This window comes from Cibotium barometz, chromosome 49 (assembly GCF_041138505.1).
Source record: "Cibotium barometz isolate CiBa-2024 chromosome 49, ASM4113850v1, whole genome shotgun sequence".
Classification (NCBI taxonomy): domain Eukaryota; kingdom Viridiplantae; phylum Streptophyta; class Polypodiopsida; order Cyatheales; family Cibotiaceae; genus Cibotium; species Cibotium barometz.
Window position 1 is genome coordinate 40,837,160 of NC_141094.1, and position 21,220 is coordinate 40,858,379.

General features: G+C 39.2%; 2 protein-coding genes across 2 annotated transcripts; both read left to right on the forward strand.

Moving 5' to 3' along the window:
* Positions 1-14,165: 14,165 nt before the first annotated feature.
* On the forward strand, positions 14,166-14,841 carry LOC147610590 (uncharacterized). Its single transcript, XM_086786030.1, has 2 exons — positions 14,166-14,610; positions 14,703-14,841. The coding sequence occupies exons 1-2, from the start codon at positions 14,191-14,193 to the stop codon at positions 14,826-14,828; spliced, it is 546 nt and encodes a 181-aa protein (XP_086642156.1). The 5' UTR covers positions 14,166-14,190; the 3' UTR covers positions 14,829-14,841.
* Positions 14,842-15,967: 1,126 nt separating this feature from the next.
* Positions 15,968-20,743, forward strand: LOC147610591 (triacylglycerol lipase 1-like). Its single transcript, XM_086786587.1, has 9 exons — positions 15,968-16,180; positions 16,471-16,578; positions 17,376-17,516; positions 18,071-18,181; positions 18,446-18,589; positions 19,777-19,817; positions 19,916-19,998; positions 20,099-20,194; positions 20,448-20,743. The coding sequence occupies exons 1-9, from the start codon at positions 15,968-15,970 to the stop codon at positions 20,741-20,743; spliced, it is 1,233 nt and encodes a 410-aa protein (XP_086642713.1).
* Positions 20,744-21,220: the final 477 nt, after the last annotated feature.

The window sequence follows — 21,220 nt, forward strand, 5'->3', positions numbered from 1 at the left end:
TTCCTGACGAGCTTACACGGCTACCACCTTCTCAAGAAGTCGATCGCATGAAATCGAGGTGATCCCTGGATCTCAACCCATCTCAAAGACGTCGTATAAAATGTCCCTCCGTGAAGCCATTGAACTTAAGGAGAAACTTTCTCAACTCATTGAGCAAGGATTTATACGTCCCAATAGCTCTCCTTGGGGAGAGCACCTATTCTTTTCCAAAAGAAGAAGGACGATACTCTTCACCTCTGCATAGATTATCGAGGGCTAAATCAAGTCACTGTCAAGAATAAGTATCCTATCCCTCACATCGATGAGTTTCTTGATAGGCTTCATGGGACCAAAGTTTTCTCAAAAATAGATTTGAGGTCTGGTTACTATCAAATCAGAGTCAAGGAAGCAGATATACCCAAGACAGCCTTTAATACCCATTATGGCCACTATGAGTTTACTGTAATGTCATTTAGGCTAACCAATGCTCCTGCAACCTTTAACCACCTAATGCAAGATATATTCCATCCTTACTTGGATGAATTTGTGCTTGTCTTTTTTTATGACATTTTGGTCTACTCCAAGTCAATGGAAGAGCATGAGGAGCATGTGTGTAGGGTTCTGCAATTGCTACACGGACATAAACTCTATGCTAAGAAGAGTAAATGTACCTTCTTTACTCATCAAATTGAGTATCTTGGATTCATCGTCTCCAAAGATGGTATCTCAGTAGATCCCACCAAGGTCAACGATATACTACAGTGGCCACCCCCTAAATCAGTTTGTGAAGTTCGTGGGTTTTTGGGAATCACAGGATGGTACAAGATTTTTATCAAAGATTATGGCCTGGTAGCTACACCCTTGATGGATATTCTTAAGAAGGATTGCAAAATAGTGTGGCTGCCAATCCATCAAAATAGTTTTGATCAGCTCAAGGCCATTATTACTTCTACCCCAGTCCTGAAACTTCCTGATTTCACTAAGGAGTTTGAAGTGGTTTACTGATGCCAGTAGGCTAGCACTTGGTGATGTCTTAGGCCAAGAAGGAAGACCAGTCGCTTGCAAGATAAAGCAATATGAAGCAAATTATGCCACCCATGATTTGGAGCTCTTAGCAATTGTTCATTGCCTCAAATTATGGAGACATTATCTCTTGGGGGGCAAATTCCACCTTATAATAACTGACCACAAAAGTCTGAAGTGGATCTTCACCCAGCCTAACCTCAACATGTGGAAAAGGAGATGGATAGAAATCCTACAAGAATATGACTTCGACATCAAATTCCACCTTGGGAAAGATAATGTGGTAGCAGATGCACTTAGCCACTGCAAATCTTTCTTAAGTGCAACTTCGATGCCAAATGATCCCATACTGGTCAAGGTGAAAGAAGTCTCATCTCATGATCCAGATTATCAGAGGATGGTGAAGTTAGTAGAAGAAGGGGAAAATTTAGAGAAAGAGAAGAATCTAATCAAGGGATACTCCACTCATGAAGGAAGCCTCTACTTCAATCACAGGCTATGTATCCCTAAGGATCTTACTTTAAAGAAACTAATCCTCCATGAAGCTCATGATAGTCCCGCTGCAGAGCACCCAGGCTATGTGAAAACATTAAATGCCATAAGGAGGAGCTCTCATTGGGTAGGCCTAAAAAATGATGTCCTTCGGTACTTGAAGCAATGTCTCTCATGCCAAAGGATCAAAGCTGAAAGGGTCAAGATGCCTGGGAAACTTCAACCCTTGGATATTTCCCAAATGAAGTGGGAGTACATTAGTATGGATTTTTAGTCTCCCCACTGAACAAGGAGGATATGACTCCATTTTGGTAGTAGTGGACTTGCTTACCAAAGCAGCTCATCTTATACTAGCAAAGAAGACCTTCAAAGCTTCTGATGTTGCTTGATTGTTCATCAAGGAAGTCTTCAAACTTCATGGTCTCCCAAAGAGGATAGTAAGTGATCGGGATTCTGACTTCACTTCAAAGTTCTGGTAGTCCTTATTTCAAGCCTTGGGTACTCAACTTTGTTTAGCATAGCTTATCATCCAGAGAGTGATGGCCAGACTGAGACAGTCAATCAGGTAATTGAAGACATTCTCAGAGCATATTGTGGACGGGAACCAAGAAGATGGATTCAATACCTTCCTCTAGTAGAATTTGCCTACAATACATCTTATCATCAGAGCATAGGAATGTCACCATTCAAAGCACTCTATGGAAGAATGCTTATCTCCTCTAAATTTCTCCGATCCAACCATGAGTTGAGGCATCCAGGAAAATGCTTGAAGAAATGGAGGAATAGACCAAGGCAATCCAAAGGGATATTAAAGCTGCTTAAGATCAGCAAAAGCATTATGCTGACACCAAGAGGTTTGAAAGGATCTTCAAGGAAGGAGATAAAGTTCTTCTACGAGTGCGACCCAATCGAAGTTTTCTATCACTTGGCAAATCTGAGAAGCTCAACCCTAGGTATTGTGGTCCCTATACAGTTATCAAGTGTCTAGGTAAAAGTGCTTATAAACTCCAGCTCCCATCCCATATCCAAATCCATAATGTATTTCATGTAAGTTTGTTAAAGCCTTATGTACCCAGTCTCGATCATATTCTTGATGATGACCACGTTGTAATCCCTACTCAGGGAGTCCTTGAATAACAACCTAGTAGGATCATAGATTCTAGAGATAGGCAACTCCGCAATAGAACTCTTGTAGAACATCCAGTACAGTGGAAAGATTACCCGAAGAGGATGCAACTTGGGAAGATGAAGCTACACTCTTAAAGGATTACCCCCAATTTATGATGACGAGATGAGGACACCTCTATTTCTTTAAGGGGGGAAGGATGTAACATGCCCATCTTCATTAATTAAAAAATATCCCTGTAATAGTTGAATTTATGAGTTTTTATGGTGTAAAAATTAGTGATTTTATTAAACAAGCCGTTTCTACTTAGAATCTTCAAATTTTGAGTCCAAATTTAGAATTTGCGCGTGATTTTACCCTAATATAGGATTTTATAGCATCCAAAACAGACACCGGATCAAGCTTATACGTAAATTTTATTTATTTTTGTTTAAAAAACAACAACCTTTAAACGACCATGGGAACATCTCGGACATTTTCGTCAAATTTTTTTTTTCCCCCGGGCGCTTTGGCAAGCAAATCGAGGCCGGCATCCCAAATTTGGGGACCCGCTCCAAAAAGGACCGTACATACTTACTAGGGCACCCGTACAAATGGCCGCGTAAGGACCAAAGGCCGAACACCCATTGTATGGTCCACACGTACCGCCACATGGACATCCATGCTGCCTCTGACCAAAAGGGTACATGCGTACCACACCTGTGCCTATGCACCACCACCGGTGTACTTTGATAGCACACCATCGTTTCGACCGTACTTTACTATGTACCCGCACCCACACCTTTTGCAGCTATATAAACCCTCGGGTACTCCATGGTGGCCAGCAGCCCCTTGCGTAGAGTACACCCTGCACAAGGCCGTACCGCTAGTCCATACCGTCCTTCTGCACCTGCATACTGTACTTGCTACCTACAATACCTCCATTCGTTCCTTTGCAGCCTTCCTCTTAGCACCCCCTGATCAACCAACTCTCAAATAAGCCCATTCTCAATCACCCCACCCTTGTGAGGAGAGAGTCTCCTTAGTAGCCCTCACCCCTTCAGCAAAACGTTTTTGCCTTTAGGACATCTCGCAATCCCCCCCACCCCCCATTTTGTGTAGACTTTAGCAATAGGTTTTTGAGTCTAGAGGAGGTTCCCACGCTACAATTTTTTGCCCATAGAGTGAGCAAACGATCTCAGAATCGAGATCTGACTGAAGCACTGCGATTGCAATGTCGAGCACTAGGAGGCGGTGATCAAGATGGCCCCATCTTGGAACTGCCAAATTGTTGCCTTGGGAGAAGCACACAAAAATGAGATTAGAGAAAATGCTACCAAATTGTTGCCTTGGGAGAAGCACACAAAATGAGATTAGAGAAAATGCTCCTAATGCAGTTCCAACTCTCTCGTTGTTGCAAGCTCCACAAGGGAACAATGGCCAGGTTAGCTTGGTTATTTGTTAAAAGGAGTTTCAAATTTTTTTTTAATATTAGTATCAATAAATCAAGAAATAAGATGTGAAATTTTTCATTAAAAAATGTTAGAAATTCTATGAAGTTACTATTTGAAGTGATGTATTTTGTAATCAATGGTTTGTATTGAAATTGCTACCTTTAAGAGAAAGAGTACATGTATTTTTTCTCCTGGCTTCAATGCTAACTCCGTTTCCGTGCTTGTGTAGCCGGGCAGCGTCGTTAGCAAAGCCCGGGATCAGTCCAATGGTATCCCTCATACCATTGGGAGAATGAGGTTTGCTGATTGAGGTGAGTGATTGAGGCAAGTGATTGTGATGCTGTCTAGTTCTGAGGGCCCATGCTAGTGCAGTGAATAAGCCCACCCTAGCGCGTAAACATCCCTCTGAGGGGGCAGGAGGATCGAGCGACCGAGCCCGAGGGGGCGACATGCCGGCTTGAGTCCTCGCCAACGCCGACAACGAGGTGTATGATCCCATAGGGTTTTGCGCAGTATGTAGAGGATGGAAGGCGGAATTCTAGATCATCGGCAGTATAAAGGAAAAGAATAAGAGAGCCGGTTTGGCTTGTATGGAATTGATTCGTGTATAAACTTTTTTTTCTATAAATCTTATCTTTGGCTTTATTATATTGTGGAAAGAGGCTGTTTTAACAAACCTTGTGAAAGGGCCTTAATTAAGGAACATGTTTATTTATGTCAAACAGTGTGGTAGGATTAATTAGAAAATAAATTGACGCATGAGTAGGGTGAAAAGTGGGAGGATGGAATGCCCCAACGGTACCATCCTATGGACGGGTGGACCCGATTAGTCGGGTAGCTTTCCAACAGATTAAGTGAAAGCCCTACACTAGATAAATAGGTTCTCGCGCAACTCTATTCTAAAAGACTAGGCCAGCAGCTGTGCCTTGCATGGATGAGGAAAAAAGCGTCTCTAGGAATCAAGATTAGTAGTTGCCCAAATTATGATTAATTACCCTATGGGTGATTTGATTTCTAAAAGACCACGTTTCGCCTGTGTGCAAGATAGGACTAGTTCTTACCTACAAATCGTATCCTTGAATCTTTGCATGGTCAAGGTGTCGACGAGTAGGAAATTTTCTCCAAGTTAAGACTTAGTAGACTATCTTAATTGTTTCCCCTATTTTGGAAGGGGAGAACCTTACATTAGTAGTTGGGCAAGCAAGGTGATGTAATAAACTTAAGGAGATGTGTGAGATTCTAGTGATTCTCTAAATGATTACCACATGGATACATTGTACTAGCATATAAAATCAAAGAAATTGAGTTTATGTTTGTAACATATATAAAATCTTAAGTTTTTTTATTAAAGATTTGAAGTTTATCATATGGTGTCACTTATATTGAAGGAACTCTTCTCATATAGTGTGGTTTAGGTTGTAAATAATTACCTAAAAATTATTTTCAAATTTTTCTAATAAGTATACATCCACTTTCTAAAACCCTAGGAGTGTCACTCAAATTAATGTATGATATCACTTGAGTGCATAGGGTACCATTTTTTAATAACATTCATTACAGCCTTTTTATTTAGCTCTTTTATTATTTATGAGTATAATTTGACTTACATTAGGGGTGTTAAATATTTATCTCAAAAATGTAAACATACAAGAAATTATATATGTATGTATGTATGTATATTCATAAAACCATGTATACTTAGTACGTTCTTTTTATGGCACTATGAACATAGACTTATGAGGGTTCTTTACAAGTTATTCCCCCAAGTCAAAAATTATTCCATCAAGTCAAAAATCAAGAAATGGAAACTTTTGGCTCAAGGGGTTTGTGCATCATTTTGAGTAGAATTTATTCAAGAGTTTAGTGGCTACTTTTTATAACACTACACACATAGGTTTCTGAGGTTCTCTTACAATTTAGGCCCCCACTTCAAAAATCAAGAAATGGAAACTTTTGGCTCAAGGAGATTGTGTATTATTTTGAGTAGAATCGTGGGTTTCCCGCGATCTAAAGCAAGTTGTTGGGGTAGAGAGCCGTATGTGCGGCGACGTGCTCCTATGTTAATGTATTCAAGAATTCCATAATAGATCTTTCATAATAGATGTTTGTTGGAGTTCTTAAAAAGGAAAGACTTTAGTTTTAATTTATAACTTAATATGAATCACTATGTTTAAAGGTTAACATCAAAGTTATTCATATTGAGGCCATATTTAAATACGCTCTCTCTCTCTCTCTCTCTCTCTCTCTCTCTCTCCTCTCTCTCTCTCTCTCTCACACACACACACACACACACACACACACACACACACACACAAAATACAACACAACATAACTCACAAGTGGGGGGGTGAGTGGGAGGGTGTGGGAACTAGATTTATTTAGAAAGAGTATCCAAGTTTCTCCCTATCAATTTTGTCTTAATTGAAAATCCAAAGGTCATCTAATACAAACACATTTTGTTGAAAAGTTTTAAGAAATTTTGTTTATTAGAAAGTTTTAAGAATGCATTTATAGACGTTATGAGTCTAGACCATATTTATAAGCTAAGTTACCATTTCTTGGATATGTAAGTGGCTTTGAGGCCGCAAGTTTTGACAAAAGTAAAGCTTCATCAACAAGGCTTGAAATGTCTTTTTGATAGTTTTTCCTCTATGGCATATTAGTGAGTGGCATAAATCACATTTGTGTGAAGCCTTTTTAACAATTATCCTATCTATTTTAATTGACTACTTTGTGAATGGTGTGTCCACTGCATGTAGCATGTATGATATCACTTGAGCGCATAGGGTACTATTTTTTAATAACATTCATTAGAGACTTTTTATTTAGCTCGTTTATTATTTTAGTATAATGACTTACATTAGGGGTGTTAAATATCTATCTCAAAAAATGTATGTATGTATATTCATAAAACCATGTATACTTAGTATAATGACTTACATTAGGGGGTGTTAAATATCTATCTCAAAAAATGTATGTATGTATATTCATAAAACCATGTATACTTAGTACCTTAATTTTATAGCACTATGCACATACGTTTATGAGGGTTCTTTACAAGTTAGTCCCCCAAGTCAAAAATCCAGAAATGGAAACTTTTAGCTCAAGGGGATTGTGTATCATTTTGAGTAGAATGTATTCAAGGGTTTAGTGCCTACTTTTTATAACACTCTGACATCTTACAATTAGGCCCCCACTTCAAAAATCACGAAATGGAAACTTTTGGCTCAAAGGGATTGTGTATCATTTTGAGTAGAATGTATTCAAGGGTTTAGTGCCTACTTTTTATAACACTATGCATGTAGGTTTGTGAGGTTCTCTTATAATTTAGGCCCCCACTTCAAAAATCACAAAATGGAAACTTTTGGCTCAAGGGGATTGTGTATCATTTTGAGTAGAACGTATTCAAGAAGTCCATAATAGATGTTCAGTCACTCACTCTTTCACTTATGTTTGTTGGAGTTCCTTGAAAAAGCAAGACCTTAGTTTTAATTTACAATTTCATATGAATCACTGTGTTTAAAGGTTAACATCAAAGTTATTCATACTGAGGCCATATTTAAATATGCTCTCTCTCTCTCTCTCTCTCTCTCTCTCTCTCTCTCACACACACACACACACACACACACACACACACACACAAAATACAACACAACAAAACCCTCAAGCACGCGCTCGCATTTTAATTAAGGGTGAGTGGGAGGGTGTGGGAACTAGATTTATTTAGAAAGAGTATCCTAGTTTCTCCCTCTACACTACAAGAGCTTGAGGGCATACCGACGCTAAAATACCGACGCAAATGTCGAACGTCGGTATGCCCGTCGTAATGTTGGAGGAGACAAGTCGGGCTGGGTATTTTCAAATTTTCATTTATCGATGCGTATACCGACGCGTATTTCGACGCATATACCGACGCACATTCCGTAGTATATACCAACGCATATTCCGACGTATATTCCGTAGCATATACCGACGCTCGTAATTTTTTTACAGCCGAGAGCGTATTTTCTGATTTTTTCGCAGACAGCGCGTTGCAGAGAAGGTCTCTTTCTCTCCCTCTCCTCTTTTTTCCTCTCTCCTCTTTTCTCCTTCTTTCTTCTTTTCTCCTCTTCTCCTTCTCCTAATATGTTCTTGCTTTTACTTTTTAATTTAAGAATTAGGACGTTTAGGGTTTTGTGTTTTTTTGGCTCTCTATGCATGTTGAGAGCTCTCTATGTATGCATAGATCTCCTAATGCATGCATAGAGATTTTAGGGTTTTGTATTAGTTCTTATTCTTGTGTTTAATTTACTAATTATTTGTTTAATATTTTGTTTTGCAGCTCTTTCACCTCACCAATCTTTCACCAATCCTCTCCTTCAGCTTCGCAAAAAAGAGGTAGATCCTCTTTCGATTTTTCTTGTTTATGCTATTTTCTATGAATTATTGCATCCCTGTTTTATGGTTTAGGGTTAGTTTTGGGTTCTTGTAAGCTTATACATAGGATTAATTTAATATCTATGCATAAAACCTATCATAAGCTTGCAATCTCTATGCATAGCCTTCTTGCAAGCTTTATGCATAAGCTCTATTCATAGAGCTTGCGAGCTTGTGAAATCTCTATGCATAAGCTCTATGCATAGGCTTTATGCATAGAGTTTGCAAGCTTATAAAATCTCTATGCATAGGTTTCTTGCAAGCTTATAAAATCTCTATGCATAGGTTTCTTGAAAGCTTGCATGGACATTGTACATAGAGCTTGCATAGCCTTCTTGTTGAAAGCTCTATGCATAGCCTTCTTGTAAAAGCTCAATGCATATGCTCTATGTATAGGCTTTATACATAGAGGTTGTAAGATTATGAAAGCTCTATACATAGGGCTTGTAAGCTTATGCAAGCTCTATACATAGAGTTTATGCATAGAGCTATATGAATCTAGCTGAATGCATGAATTAAGATCTATGCATAAAGCTTAATACATAATGTTTTATGTATAAATCTTGTGGATGAGCTTTATGCATAAGGCTTCACATGCGTTATGTTTTTTTGCATAAACCTTTTTTTGATGTAGAGTGCCTTGCATGGATGGAAAGCATAAGCTTTTTGAATGTTTATACTCTCTTATACATATAACATATAGGTCTTATGCTCTGTTTTTCTATGCATAAGGTATTCTCTTTATTCATAGAGTTAATATATGTTATCAAGGTAAGATCTCTTATCCATGTAAAACAAGATCATGTTTATTACACCATTGGGTGATGGGATTAAGGGTTAGCATAGTGCATAAGGCTTATAGCATAGAGCTTATGCATAGAGCTTATGCATAAGTCTTGCATAGAGCTTAGGCATAAGACTTATGCATAGAGCGTATGCATAAGACTTATGCATATGGCTTATGCATAGAGCTTATGCATAAGACTTATGCATAGAGCTTATGCATAGAGCGTATGCATAAGACTTATGCATAGAGCTTATGCATAAGACTTATGCATATGGCTTATGCATAGAGCGTATGCATAAGACTTATGCATAGAGCTTATGCATATGGCTTATGCATAGAGCGTATGCATAAGACTTATGCATAGAGCTTATGCATAAGACTTATGCATATGGCTTATGCATAGAGCTTATGCATAAGGCTTATGCAGTTGGCTTATGCATAGAGCTTATGCATAAGGCTTATGCATAAGACTTATGCAGTTGGCTTATGCATAGAGCTTATGCATAAGTCTTGCAGCCTTATTATGCAAGCTTATACTTATGGCTTACAAGCCTTACTATGCATAAGTCTTGCAGCCTTATTATGCAAGCTTATACTTATGGCTTACAAGCCTTACTATGCATACGATTGCATAAACCTTATTCATAAAGCTTGCATAAGACTTACGTATAGAGCTCAATGTGTAGGCTCTATTTACAGAATCTATGCATTTAGATTTTTGCATAAGGCCTTTATAAATAGCTATTTATGAATAGAGATAGCTTCTCTCTCCATCCTTGTTCAAATTCGAGTTAATTTTGTATGGAGAGGAGATAAGCTAATGTATAAGTTATTTTTAAAATCTCCCTCAACGGCTGGGGAAAAGAAGCCCGTTTGACGCTTTTTTAAATATTTTTAAAGTCTCCCTCAACGGCTGGGGAAAAGAAGTCCGTTTGACGCTTTAAATGTTATTTTTTAAAATCTCCCTCACACGGCTGGGGAAAAGAAGCCCTGTTTTATGGTTTACATAGTACCAAATCTTTCGAAAACGAAGGATTTGCAACCAGCATGTTCATGACGCTGGCATATTTCCAATGGAGCGCTTGCAAAATTTACGGTTTCAATCGTACAACCAAGCAAGTGTGCAGCCACATCTTGATAACATTGCGCCTGTGAATTCTCGTCCCCAACAAAGGATGAGGATATCGCAGGAGGGAGTGACAGATGGAGCTCAATTAACAGCACCCGAGGGAATGGAAGAAGGTCAGGAAATGGAAGAAGGTCCAATGGAAGAAATGTTGGATGCCTTCATCGAGCAACAAGAAGCTCTCTTCGAGGAGCATGAACATGAAGATCATCAACCACGACATTCTCAACAACGGTCAAATTATGAACCAGAGGAAGAGGCCATGCGTAAACTTGCACGCCTTCCATTATACAATGGTGCCAACATATCTGTATTGCGTGCATCTCTTACGATGCTAAATTCAATTTTTGGATGGTCTAATATAAGTGTCACTGAACTATTCAAGTAAGGACTTTTTTTGGAGATTACACCTACTGTTGAAATGATAAATTATCAACTTGTATTTGAGAAAATCTTAATAGTAACGATCAGATATTGCCATACTTGCAGGCTTTTGAAAGACCAGATATTGCCCCCTGGCAACGAGATGCCTCCATCTCGTGCAGATGCCAAGAAGTTATTGAAATCCATAGGCATGGATTACAATAATATTCATGCTTGTCGCAATGATTGTTGCCTCTTCCGCCATGAATATGAGCATTTGCAAGAATGTCCCCATTGTGGCTCTAACAGATATAGAGAAGATGTTCAGGGGGAAGCTGTCCCGGTAAAGGTTCTCAGGCACTTTCCAATCATCCCAAGAATAAAAAGCATGTTCAGGTGCAAATCTATAGCAAGCTTGATGACATGGCATGCCATAACTCGATCCACAGATGAAGTGATGCGTGTGCCTGCTGACTCACCCGCATGGAGACACATTGAAGAGAAATGGCCGGCTTTTAAGGAAGAACCTCGAAACCTCCGTCTTGGCCTAGCAATGGATGGTGTAAACCCTTTTGGTTTAAGGAGCTCTTCATGGAGCACATGGCCTGTTTGCCTTGTGAATTATAATCTTCCGCCATGGTTAGCAATAAAGAAAGGTCATTTGTTGCTCTCATTAATAGTTCCAGGAAAGTACAAGGTGAAGAACATGGATGTATATTTGGCACCACTTATTGATGAGTTACGCACCTTGTGGAACGGAATTGAAGTGAAGGACATGTCAAAGCAGCAGAGTGGCCAAAGACTTACAACAACTGTGCAAGGTATTCTCATGTGGACAATGCATGATTGGCCTGGCTATGGAGAATGCTCAGGTTTGTCTATATCGGGTTACAATGCATGTCCTGTATGTGGTCCTCGACTTGATTCAAGATACTCAAAAGCATTACGAAAGAATGTCTACCAAGGACATGTTAGGTATCTTCCAGAAAATCATGAATTGCGGGATGGTAATCTAGGAAGACCTCCTCCAAGTGCATTGAAGGCAAGCGATTGGAAGATCAAATGGGAGGAATGTGGCAACTTGGCATGTCCTGGGATGAAGAGGCTCTCTATCTTTCACCAACTCCCCTATTGGGGTGATCTCCTTATAAACCATTTGCTTGACCCGATGCATATTTTCAAGAATGTAGCTGACATTCTGTGGAAGACCATGACAGGAAAAAAGGAGACTAAAGGCCAAAGGGATGAGTTGGAAGAGATTGGTTGCATGCAAGAGTTGTGGCCTCTCCAATGGAAAGGTGCTACTTCCAAGAGCCCCATGGATTTTTAGCAAGATGGAGGAACAACAAGTTGCTGAAACAGTCCATTCAAGATGGATGTTCTTTTTGGAGAGGTTTATGAAGACATTAAAGGGATTTCTTCGCCAAATGGCTCGCCTAGAGGGTAGTATGTCAGAAGGGTGGCTGATACAAGAGTCCCTTGTTTACATCACTGAATATTTAAGTTCCTCAGATCCAAAGATACCTCGACTATGGTCTCAAGAGTCTAACAGGCGAGTCATTGGTGAGGAACCTCAAGGCCAAGGCATTAAGAGAAAGATGGATAACAATTTGAGGGAAAAAATCAACAAATTTTGCATCTTGAACTCTCATGTAATGGAGAAGTGGATTGAGACATATGAAGCTCTCAAGCGACAGCGAGTACAAAATCGTTTAAGTTTCAGAAGGAATCGCACTACAAGAAATCTCCCATATCCAGAAGGTATGCAAGCTCTTCCGGACTTTCCCACAGGTAGATGGCTAGAAGCTACAATTTTAGAAGCCAAACGTGCTGGTTTAACTATAACAGAGGAGGAGGAGGAGCTTACAAAAGGATGCGATTGGCATGTAAGTGTTTAAGTTCTACATGTCTCTCTTTTTTTTCTCTACATGTCTCAGTGTTTGATTCTCCATCAACAATCTTTTTGTGCTATTTGTAGTATCACAAATATGGGGCGTTTTGGTCACATGGACGTCATTTTCGAGTAGAACAAATAGACCAAAGAAGAGCAACCTTTGATTGTGGTGTCACAGCACAGTTTGTTCAAGAAAGTCGTGCAAGTGCAAGTGATGATAACACAATTACTGGAATGCTTGATTACTTTGGAACCATTCAAGATATATTAAAGGTTGGCTTCACAAGTTTTGAGTTGTTTATCTTTGATGTGAAGTGGTTCAAGGTAATCATGAATGGGCCACATGCAACTGTACGTAGAGACAAGAGTGGCCTCATCCAATAGACTCCACAAAGGTATGGACCGATCAGCAAGATACTTTTGTGCGCCCAGAGCATCGTGAGTAGGTTGTCTTTAAAGCGGATCCAAAAGATCCACGCTGGCTGTTTGTGGTTCAAGTCGCCCCCCGCAGTAAGCAAATTTTTGAAGAATTTGAGCTACAACAAGGTGATGTGGATGCACAGGGTAATGGAGAGCAGCAAGAACAAGCCGATATCAACAATGAAGAGGAGCAAGCAATTGAAGAGGAGCAACTAGAGCAAGATCCAAATGAAGAGGTGCAAACCAAGGAAGCTGAAAAACATGTTGAGGAAGAAGACATAGATGATGAAGACATCCTTCATCAAGGGACTTTTAATGATGAGGATGCTGAAATGTACATAGACATAGATCTCTTTGGGGCTACTGATCTTAATGAGGATGATAGAATAGATAATGATTTTTAAAATGATGTATCTTAATGATTATGCAAATAGTTATGACATATTTGTAATGGTTTTATGACATTGAAGGCCCTTTCATTGTTTACCATTGTTAATGTTTACCATCATAATCACTACTGTAGGAGCAAGTTGATATAGTTTTACCAATATTGTTTATCATTGTTAATGTTTGTCATATGGTTCTTTCATTGTTTACCGTGTAATTTTCATTTCGCACAAGTTTGTCATATGGTTTTTTGTCCAACAGGCCATGGGTGACTCACCGCCCTACGACTACAGTCCAGATTTCTCATTTAATCCTACACCGCAGGGCATGAGTCCCCAGCAGTTATATGGTTTTCTTTCGTCCATGACTCCAGAGTAGAGAGCCATGGCTCAGAGTTATTGGGGTTCTGGAGCAGGGACATCTGCCTCACCATCTGGCTTCCCGACGCCAGTTCCCACACCCGTGGGTACGACAACAGCTCCCACACCTCATACCACACAGCCTTCCACTCCTCTTACAGCTCGATCTACCACCTCTTCACATAGACGGCGCTCACGTAGTAGGTCTTCAGGGGGAGGTTGTTGTGGTGGTAGTGCCACAGATGCTGTGACACCACCACCACGTGAGCGTCGTCCTTCGCTCTCATCTGTTGATAGCACACCCATAGGGTCACCTTCCACTCCCTGGGGTGCACATGACCATGACAACAGCAAGATTTACACAATTAGGGATGGGGCACCAATAATGGATAGTGCAGGGAAGGCAATGAAGACACGCATTCGACAATTGTGCACTATACAGTTTCACGACTCTGTCATGACTAAATGGGATCAGCAAGATAAGGGGAAGAAAAATTATATAAATACAAAGATAAAGCAAGAGTTTCAGCCATCTGACCCTATGAATGTCGTCTCTAATGAGTGGATACAGTATACAGCTCGCATTTTGATGGGGCATCGTAGGTCAGAGGCGAGGGACGCATTTAGAGAGGGGAAAGAGAAACCTGTTTGGCTAGATGACAGGGAGTGGGCAGCCATTGCTCAGGAGCTCACCGAGACACCAGAGAGGTTTCAACAACAAAGAGAGGCGGCAAGGGCAAGACTCCAAACAGTAGGGGCTTCTCATCTTGGGAGTGGTGGTTACGAAACCATGCGCCATGAATTCGTAAGTATTTATAGCAATTTTATTTATGTAAATGTATGTATGTGGGCTAAATGTTGATTTCTAAAAGTTATAATTGTTAATCGTTTGTGCAGGAGTTGGCCATGAATCGCCCACCAAGTAGGCGAGAGGAGAAGTACGCTCACAAACATGGCCTTGTGGCCTTGTTTGAGATGCTTGAAGAAGAAGGAGAGACCGTCAATTGGGAGGCATTACCATGATGTAAGATGACCTTCAAACTAATGAAATATGATCAAAACATTCTTGAGTATTAATGTTTAATTTAATTTCTTGTTTGTCGATCAGGAAAATAAAAAAACGAGCACGGTTGTTTTTGTGCTCTATTTTAGACAGAATGGTGCTGTCTGTTTGCTGTTGTTGATCCTGTTCATTGCAGGCAGCTAGGCAACAGCCAGGCAGCACTATTCTGCCCAAAAAAAAAATTCTGGTACAGCGTCGGTATATTCCCCGGTACTGGCATCGGTATATTCATTGGTATATGTCTCGGTATTTGCGTCGGTATAAAACCCGGTATACACCCCGGTATATGCACCGGTATAGACGTCGGTATTACCCTCGGTGAGCGTCGGTATAGACAACGGTATAGGCGTCGGTATTGTTACCCGACGCTTATACCGATGCTGTGGTTCCGGCGCTTATACCGGCGTTTATACCGATGAGACGGGGCTTTTTTAGACCCCGTTAAATGACGTCGGTATAAGCGCCGGTATTAGGCTAACATGTAGTAGTGCTAAGGTTTGTCTTAATTGAAAATCTAAAGGTTATCTAATGCAAACACATTTTTTATATTAAAAAGTTTTAAGAAATTTTGTTATTAGAAAGTTTTAAGAATGCATTTATGGATGTTATGAGTCTAGACCATTTATAAGCCAAGTTGCCATTTCTTGGATATGTGAGTGGCTTTGAGGCCGCAAGTTTTGACAAAAGTAAAGCTTCATCGACAAGGCTTGAAATGTCTTTTTGATAGTTTTTCCTCTATGGCATATGAGCGAGTGGCATGAAATCACATTTGTGTGAAGCAATGTTAACAATTATCCTATCTATTTTAATTGGTTACTCTATGAATGGTGTGTACAAGCGAAATGATATCAAAATGCATTTGTACATGTGTCACAATCTTTTTTTTCCCCTAGCAATGTACATATCTTTAGCATGATCTTTTCCCTTTTGGCAAGCCACCTTACACTCTTAGTGTTTTATACATGGGGGTTAGGAAGGTCTTAGAAGAGGGTTAGTTGCCATCACGTGGTGTCTCTTTTCACCCACAAAACCATAATCTCAATATTTAAAAGATGCCTTGAGCCTAAGGCCCTACTTGCTTTCAATTTTGTGCTATACTATGGGGCCTTATTATTGTGGACAAGCCAAGCTCATCAATCACCAATATGCATTCATGAAAAATACATCATTGAGAGATATCTTGGTGTGGGTGGTGGCTTGGGTTATGTGTGGTGCATTAAGAGTGGCTGGGCAAGCTGTAGCAAACAGAAGTGATGGGTTATGTGAAAGCCTAGTACTCACCCAAGGAAATTACAATTGTATAGAATATGTGGTAATGCATGATTATTATTTAAAAAAAATGAGATACCACCTGTCTTATAAGCTCAACATTCTAATCATACCTGTGTAGGAAGTTAATTGTAAATATAGCAATATTAATATGAGCCCCAACGTTATAATCAAAGTTAATCTCGTATGGATTAGAGGGTATTATATAGACCATTTGGGTGGCTACTGAACAATGTATAAATCCATTTGGGTGTGGTTAAACAATAATGTTTAATGTACCATAAGCTTAATGAAGCTTGAAATCACTTAACACGATTTGAATTGTGTTTGCAGGCGACCACAGGAGATGGGTTCTTGTTGGGCGTGCAAAGAATGTCGAGTATCCGCCCATCTGCATCATCCGTGGGACAGACTGTTTTCCTCATGCATGGGCTTTTAGTGGTAATACATAACTAATCTCACCACTAGGTTTAGCAAATAATCTGTAGCGCACACGGTTACCATTAATCTAATCAAGTCTATGTTCTTGAGTTTAAGGCTGAATCTAGTGAGTTTAACGGCAGCTTCGATCACATTGTTTTTTTGTAATGCAATTAAGGTTGCTAAATCGTGAGTCTCTAGCTATTAAACGATGAAGATTAGTCTTGTTAAATCCTGTTAATTAGTTATTCTATTGATCTTTAGCTGAATCTAGTGAGTTTTAATCATCGGCAGCTTGTTTTTTGTAATGCAATTAAGGTTGCTAAATCGTGAGTTTCTAGCTATTAAAAGATTAATCTTGTTAAATCCTGTTAATTAGTTATTCTATTGATCTTTAGCTACAAAACGATGAGATAAGTCTTGTTAGTAGTACAAGTAATTAGTTGATTCAACTGGTCTTTAGCTAGAAAAAGGTGAAAATTGGTCTTGTTACTATGTCAGTGGTAAAAGCTAAGACTAATTAGAGGCTGTATTAGTAAAGCTTAGGCTGATTAAATGATATATTAGTGAGTCTTCCAAAATGTGAGTCGTATTTCCGTGTTGGTATTAACAAGTTGACGGTTGGGTTAATGATCATGATAATTAATGATGATTATGATGTTAGTGGCGAGTGGATAATTGAAATAGGACTGATGATATCTTTGTTACTTGATGTAGCTAGGTTTATTGATCTCTATTACTAATCAATGGTGATCACCTAGAGTTTAGTGATGATCTTGCTGACTAATGATGATTATGATGTTAATGACGATTCAAAGGGTGGTGATGTGTGGGTGCTCAACACGCCCTCCGAAGCCTTGGGATTCATTTTAGCAGATGCTGGCTATGATGTGTGGATAGGCAACACTCGCACAACCAAGTTCAGCTATGGCCACACAACCCTCCGAAGCTCTGACCAGGTATAATATGGTACACCCAACCGTCTTAATCTTTTATTAATCCAATATATCAACCGTCTTAATCTTGTATGGATCCTAATCTAATCCCCTGTAAACAACGTAACGTGCCTATCTTAGGTAAGACAAGGCCCCCACTGAGGGGCTTGTTATCTATCCATACCCCTCATTGTAAATAAGGTTTTCATAAGTAATTAGGTCACTAATCCAACCTTAGCTAGCTTCATCACTCCAAATGATTTAATTAGCCTTTCTTAACTATCTGGAAGCGCTAATCCTTATATTCTTAATCATATCCTAATCAATCTTAGACAGGTAGTAAGGAATGAAGAAATGGTCATGTTAACATAGTAAGAAATCCAATGGAAAACCTTCTACTATGAGAATACCCTCATGTCATGGGTGCTAAGATGATCTACACACAAAATAATTTGTCATATAAATCTTAAGGTAAAACATAACAAAGGGAGGAATGTCTAGGTAGATTTATTGGCAAATAGGATGAAATAATGATATAATTGGGGGATTTTTTGTGACAAATTGTTCATTTCTTGTAGGCTTATTGGGATTGGAGTGTAGATGAGATGGCCCAGCATGATCTGCCTGCCATGTTGAGTCTAGTTCACAACATTGTTCGTCAACAGATACATTACATTGGCTACTCCCAGGTACCAATCAAAAGGGGGGTGGGGGGAACATGACAAATAGATTTATAGAATGTGATTAATTAGGTTGGTATAGTTACCTGAATGTGCTTCATTAGGTTGGTATAGTTACCTGAATGTGCTTCATTAGGTACCAATAAAAAGGGAGAAAAAACATGGCAAATAGATTGATAGAATGTGCTTAATTAGGTTGTATAGTTATTTGAATTTGCTTAATTAGTAGGGAAATGTAATCCCACACGATGAGATCTGTGATATATGTTGCAGGGCTCACAACAAGCTTTTGCAGCATTCTCACATGGCGAACTACTATCCTACATAGATAAAGTGGTCATGCTTGCCCCAGTTGCCTATGTAGACCATGGCACTGCTCCCCTTGAATTGGGCCTTTTCAATTTGCATGTAGACCAGGTAACTTTCCAATGATGTGTCCAATGAATCCCCCTATATTGTAATGTGTTTAGTCAATGATCAAAATTTTACCTAACAGACCTATAAAATCCCAAAGTTTTTGGAGGTAGGAGAGAATTGATTTGGACCAAGAGGTCAAGGCAGTGCTAAAATTTGAATGCTCCAATGGCCTTCATAGCCATTTTAACCTTCAAGCAAAGGTCCTCATGAAATAATGGCCTTCTCTTGAAGGCCATTAAAAGTGGATTTTATTCAATAGTGGATTTGAAATCTATAAAAATGTAGGCCAAGGTACTTTCTAGGTCTTAAGTTGAAAGTTAGGGCATGCCTTGGTCAAAGGGGCATGACTCCCCACTAGGTGCCATAATTCTCATAGCCCAAGGACTCAGTAAAAGAACAGATTGGGGCCAGTGTGTTCATGAGTCCAACCCTAGTGTCTATAATCATGTGCACTTGCCAAATGAGAATATTAGGTAACAATCAAAGGAAGAAAATGCCCTACAAGTGAGTGGGTTGTGTGAAGAAGATGACATTGGAACTACCATTCATACAATCATCCCCAACATACTGGAAAAAAATGAGGGTTATTATGTGATCTCTCATCCAAAATCCTTTAAAGTAAGAAGACATTCTCACGTACACCTTTCACATTTTAAAAAAAAAACATTTGCCTCTCTCTCTCTCTCTCTCTCTCTCTCTCTCTCTCCACACACATTTATGCCACAACATCATGGATGATTTCTACTAGTGATAGCTTATGAGATGGGAAATTTGACTTCTCTCTAGTTCTCTACTATCTCAAGAACTTATAAGATGACATATGAAAACAAATGTCCTTGTTTTTGGGGGAATATATGTAGCTTTTAACTCCTCTTTGTGACAGGCTTATTATAGGTAATGTAGGCAATCAAGCAATGCAAATGACAAGACGAAAATGTTGGTATTATTGAACACTCTTAGTCACAGGCTTATAGGTAATTAAGGCAATTAAGCAATGCAAATAACAAGAAAATGTGGGTATTATTGAACACTCTTAGTCATAGGTTGTATTAAAGAGATATATTGCCATATCATAGTTTTATTGATAATGCTAAAACTTTTCATCATAGGTTTACAAATTATGTAAGCAATTAGTTGATTAATGCAAAGTGTGAACTAAAGAAGCTTGTGCTAAACTTACTTTGCAGATCTTGCAGGCTGCCCATGTGAACGAGTTCAGCACTCAAACGTAAGCTTCTAGTTAAATGCTTAAATTTTTGTCAAACAAGCGGTGGCTTGATTGGTCATGTAATAAAAATATGATCCAAGATGTATGTGAAATCATAGGAGGATGGGAACTCAAATTGTGGACCTTATATGTGGGCAAAGCAACCTCAGATGCTTTCAAAATTGGATTTTCCTCTTTGCAGGCTTGTATTTCTGTACCCTTGTAGATGCTGTCAATTATATTATTAGCATGTTATTATTATATTATTGTAATATCAAGAATTAAATCAATATCTATCCCAGGTGACAATTGTTGCCTTAATCTTACCAAGCGACAAATTGTGGAGAAGTATGAAACACAGCCAACTTCAGTCAAGAACCTAGCACACCTTGCACAACGTAAGATCTCTCAACTATGTTCCAAATCCCTAGTTATGTCCCCATTAAACAGTTCACTGATAGTTTATCAATATTAATACTTCATACTTTACTCAAAAAAATTAGGACAAACCAAGTAGAGATTGTAGAAAATAGGTCATATGGAACATACAAATGTTTGTATGTTTCAATGATCATTGGTGTTGCTTTTGTTCTCACTAATTTCTGAATTGGATATGAAGTAAGAGTTTAATTCAACCTTATTGTTTGGCAGAGGGGAGGAGGTCCAATTTTGCACACTTTGACTATGGGAGGGCAGAGAATATAAGGAGGTATGGCAGCTCCTCCCCACCATCATATGCACTTGCCACCATTCCTCCTCTCAAAATGCTGCTCATCAATGGCCTAAGGGATGCACTAGCAGATGCAGTTGACGTGACAAGACTAACTGTGGAGCTACGTGGCCATGTTCACACGTATACTGACCCTTCCTTTGGCCACCTAGACTTCATCCTTGCTGACTCAGCCAACACCCAAATTTATGGCCAAGTCTTGAGCTTTTTACACTGACCTTGATCAGGTTCTGACACATAAGCCTGAAATATGCTGTGTATCCCTTGCTCAATTATTTCTTTTCAATAATAATAATAATCACTCAGGAAGCCTGCAAAGCCACTCCAAGTATCCACATTTGCTAGGACTCCTTATCAACTTAACAGATTGCCACTTCAGGCATCCACATTCTTAAGGATTTCTTACCAACTTTTCACATTGTTCCTCTTTTTAGTGCTCTTCTGAAGACCATTTTTTTCATGTGACCATTGGAAAACTCAATCTCGTATTACCCTTGATATGGAAGTATTTATATTTCATGTTGTGTGATGTGGTAAGACAAACACCCGACTTAGGCAAGGTAAATCAGTTGCACTCGTGTTACTTTGATATTGCGAGGAGGTTCATTTCTTGATATCCCACATCTTATGGTGTGGGATGTGATTACATTTCGTGATGCATTGGTGTTGTCATTATGAACAAGAAATTTGTTTC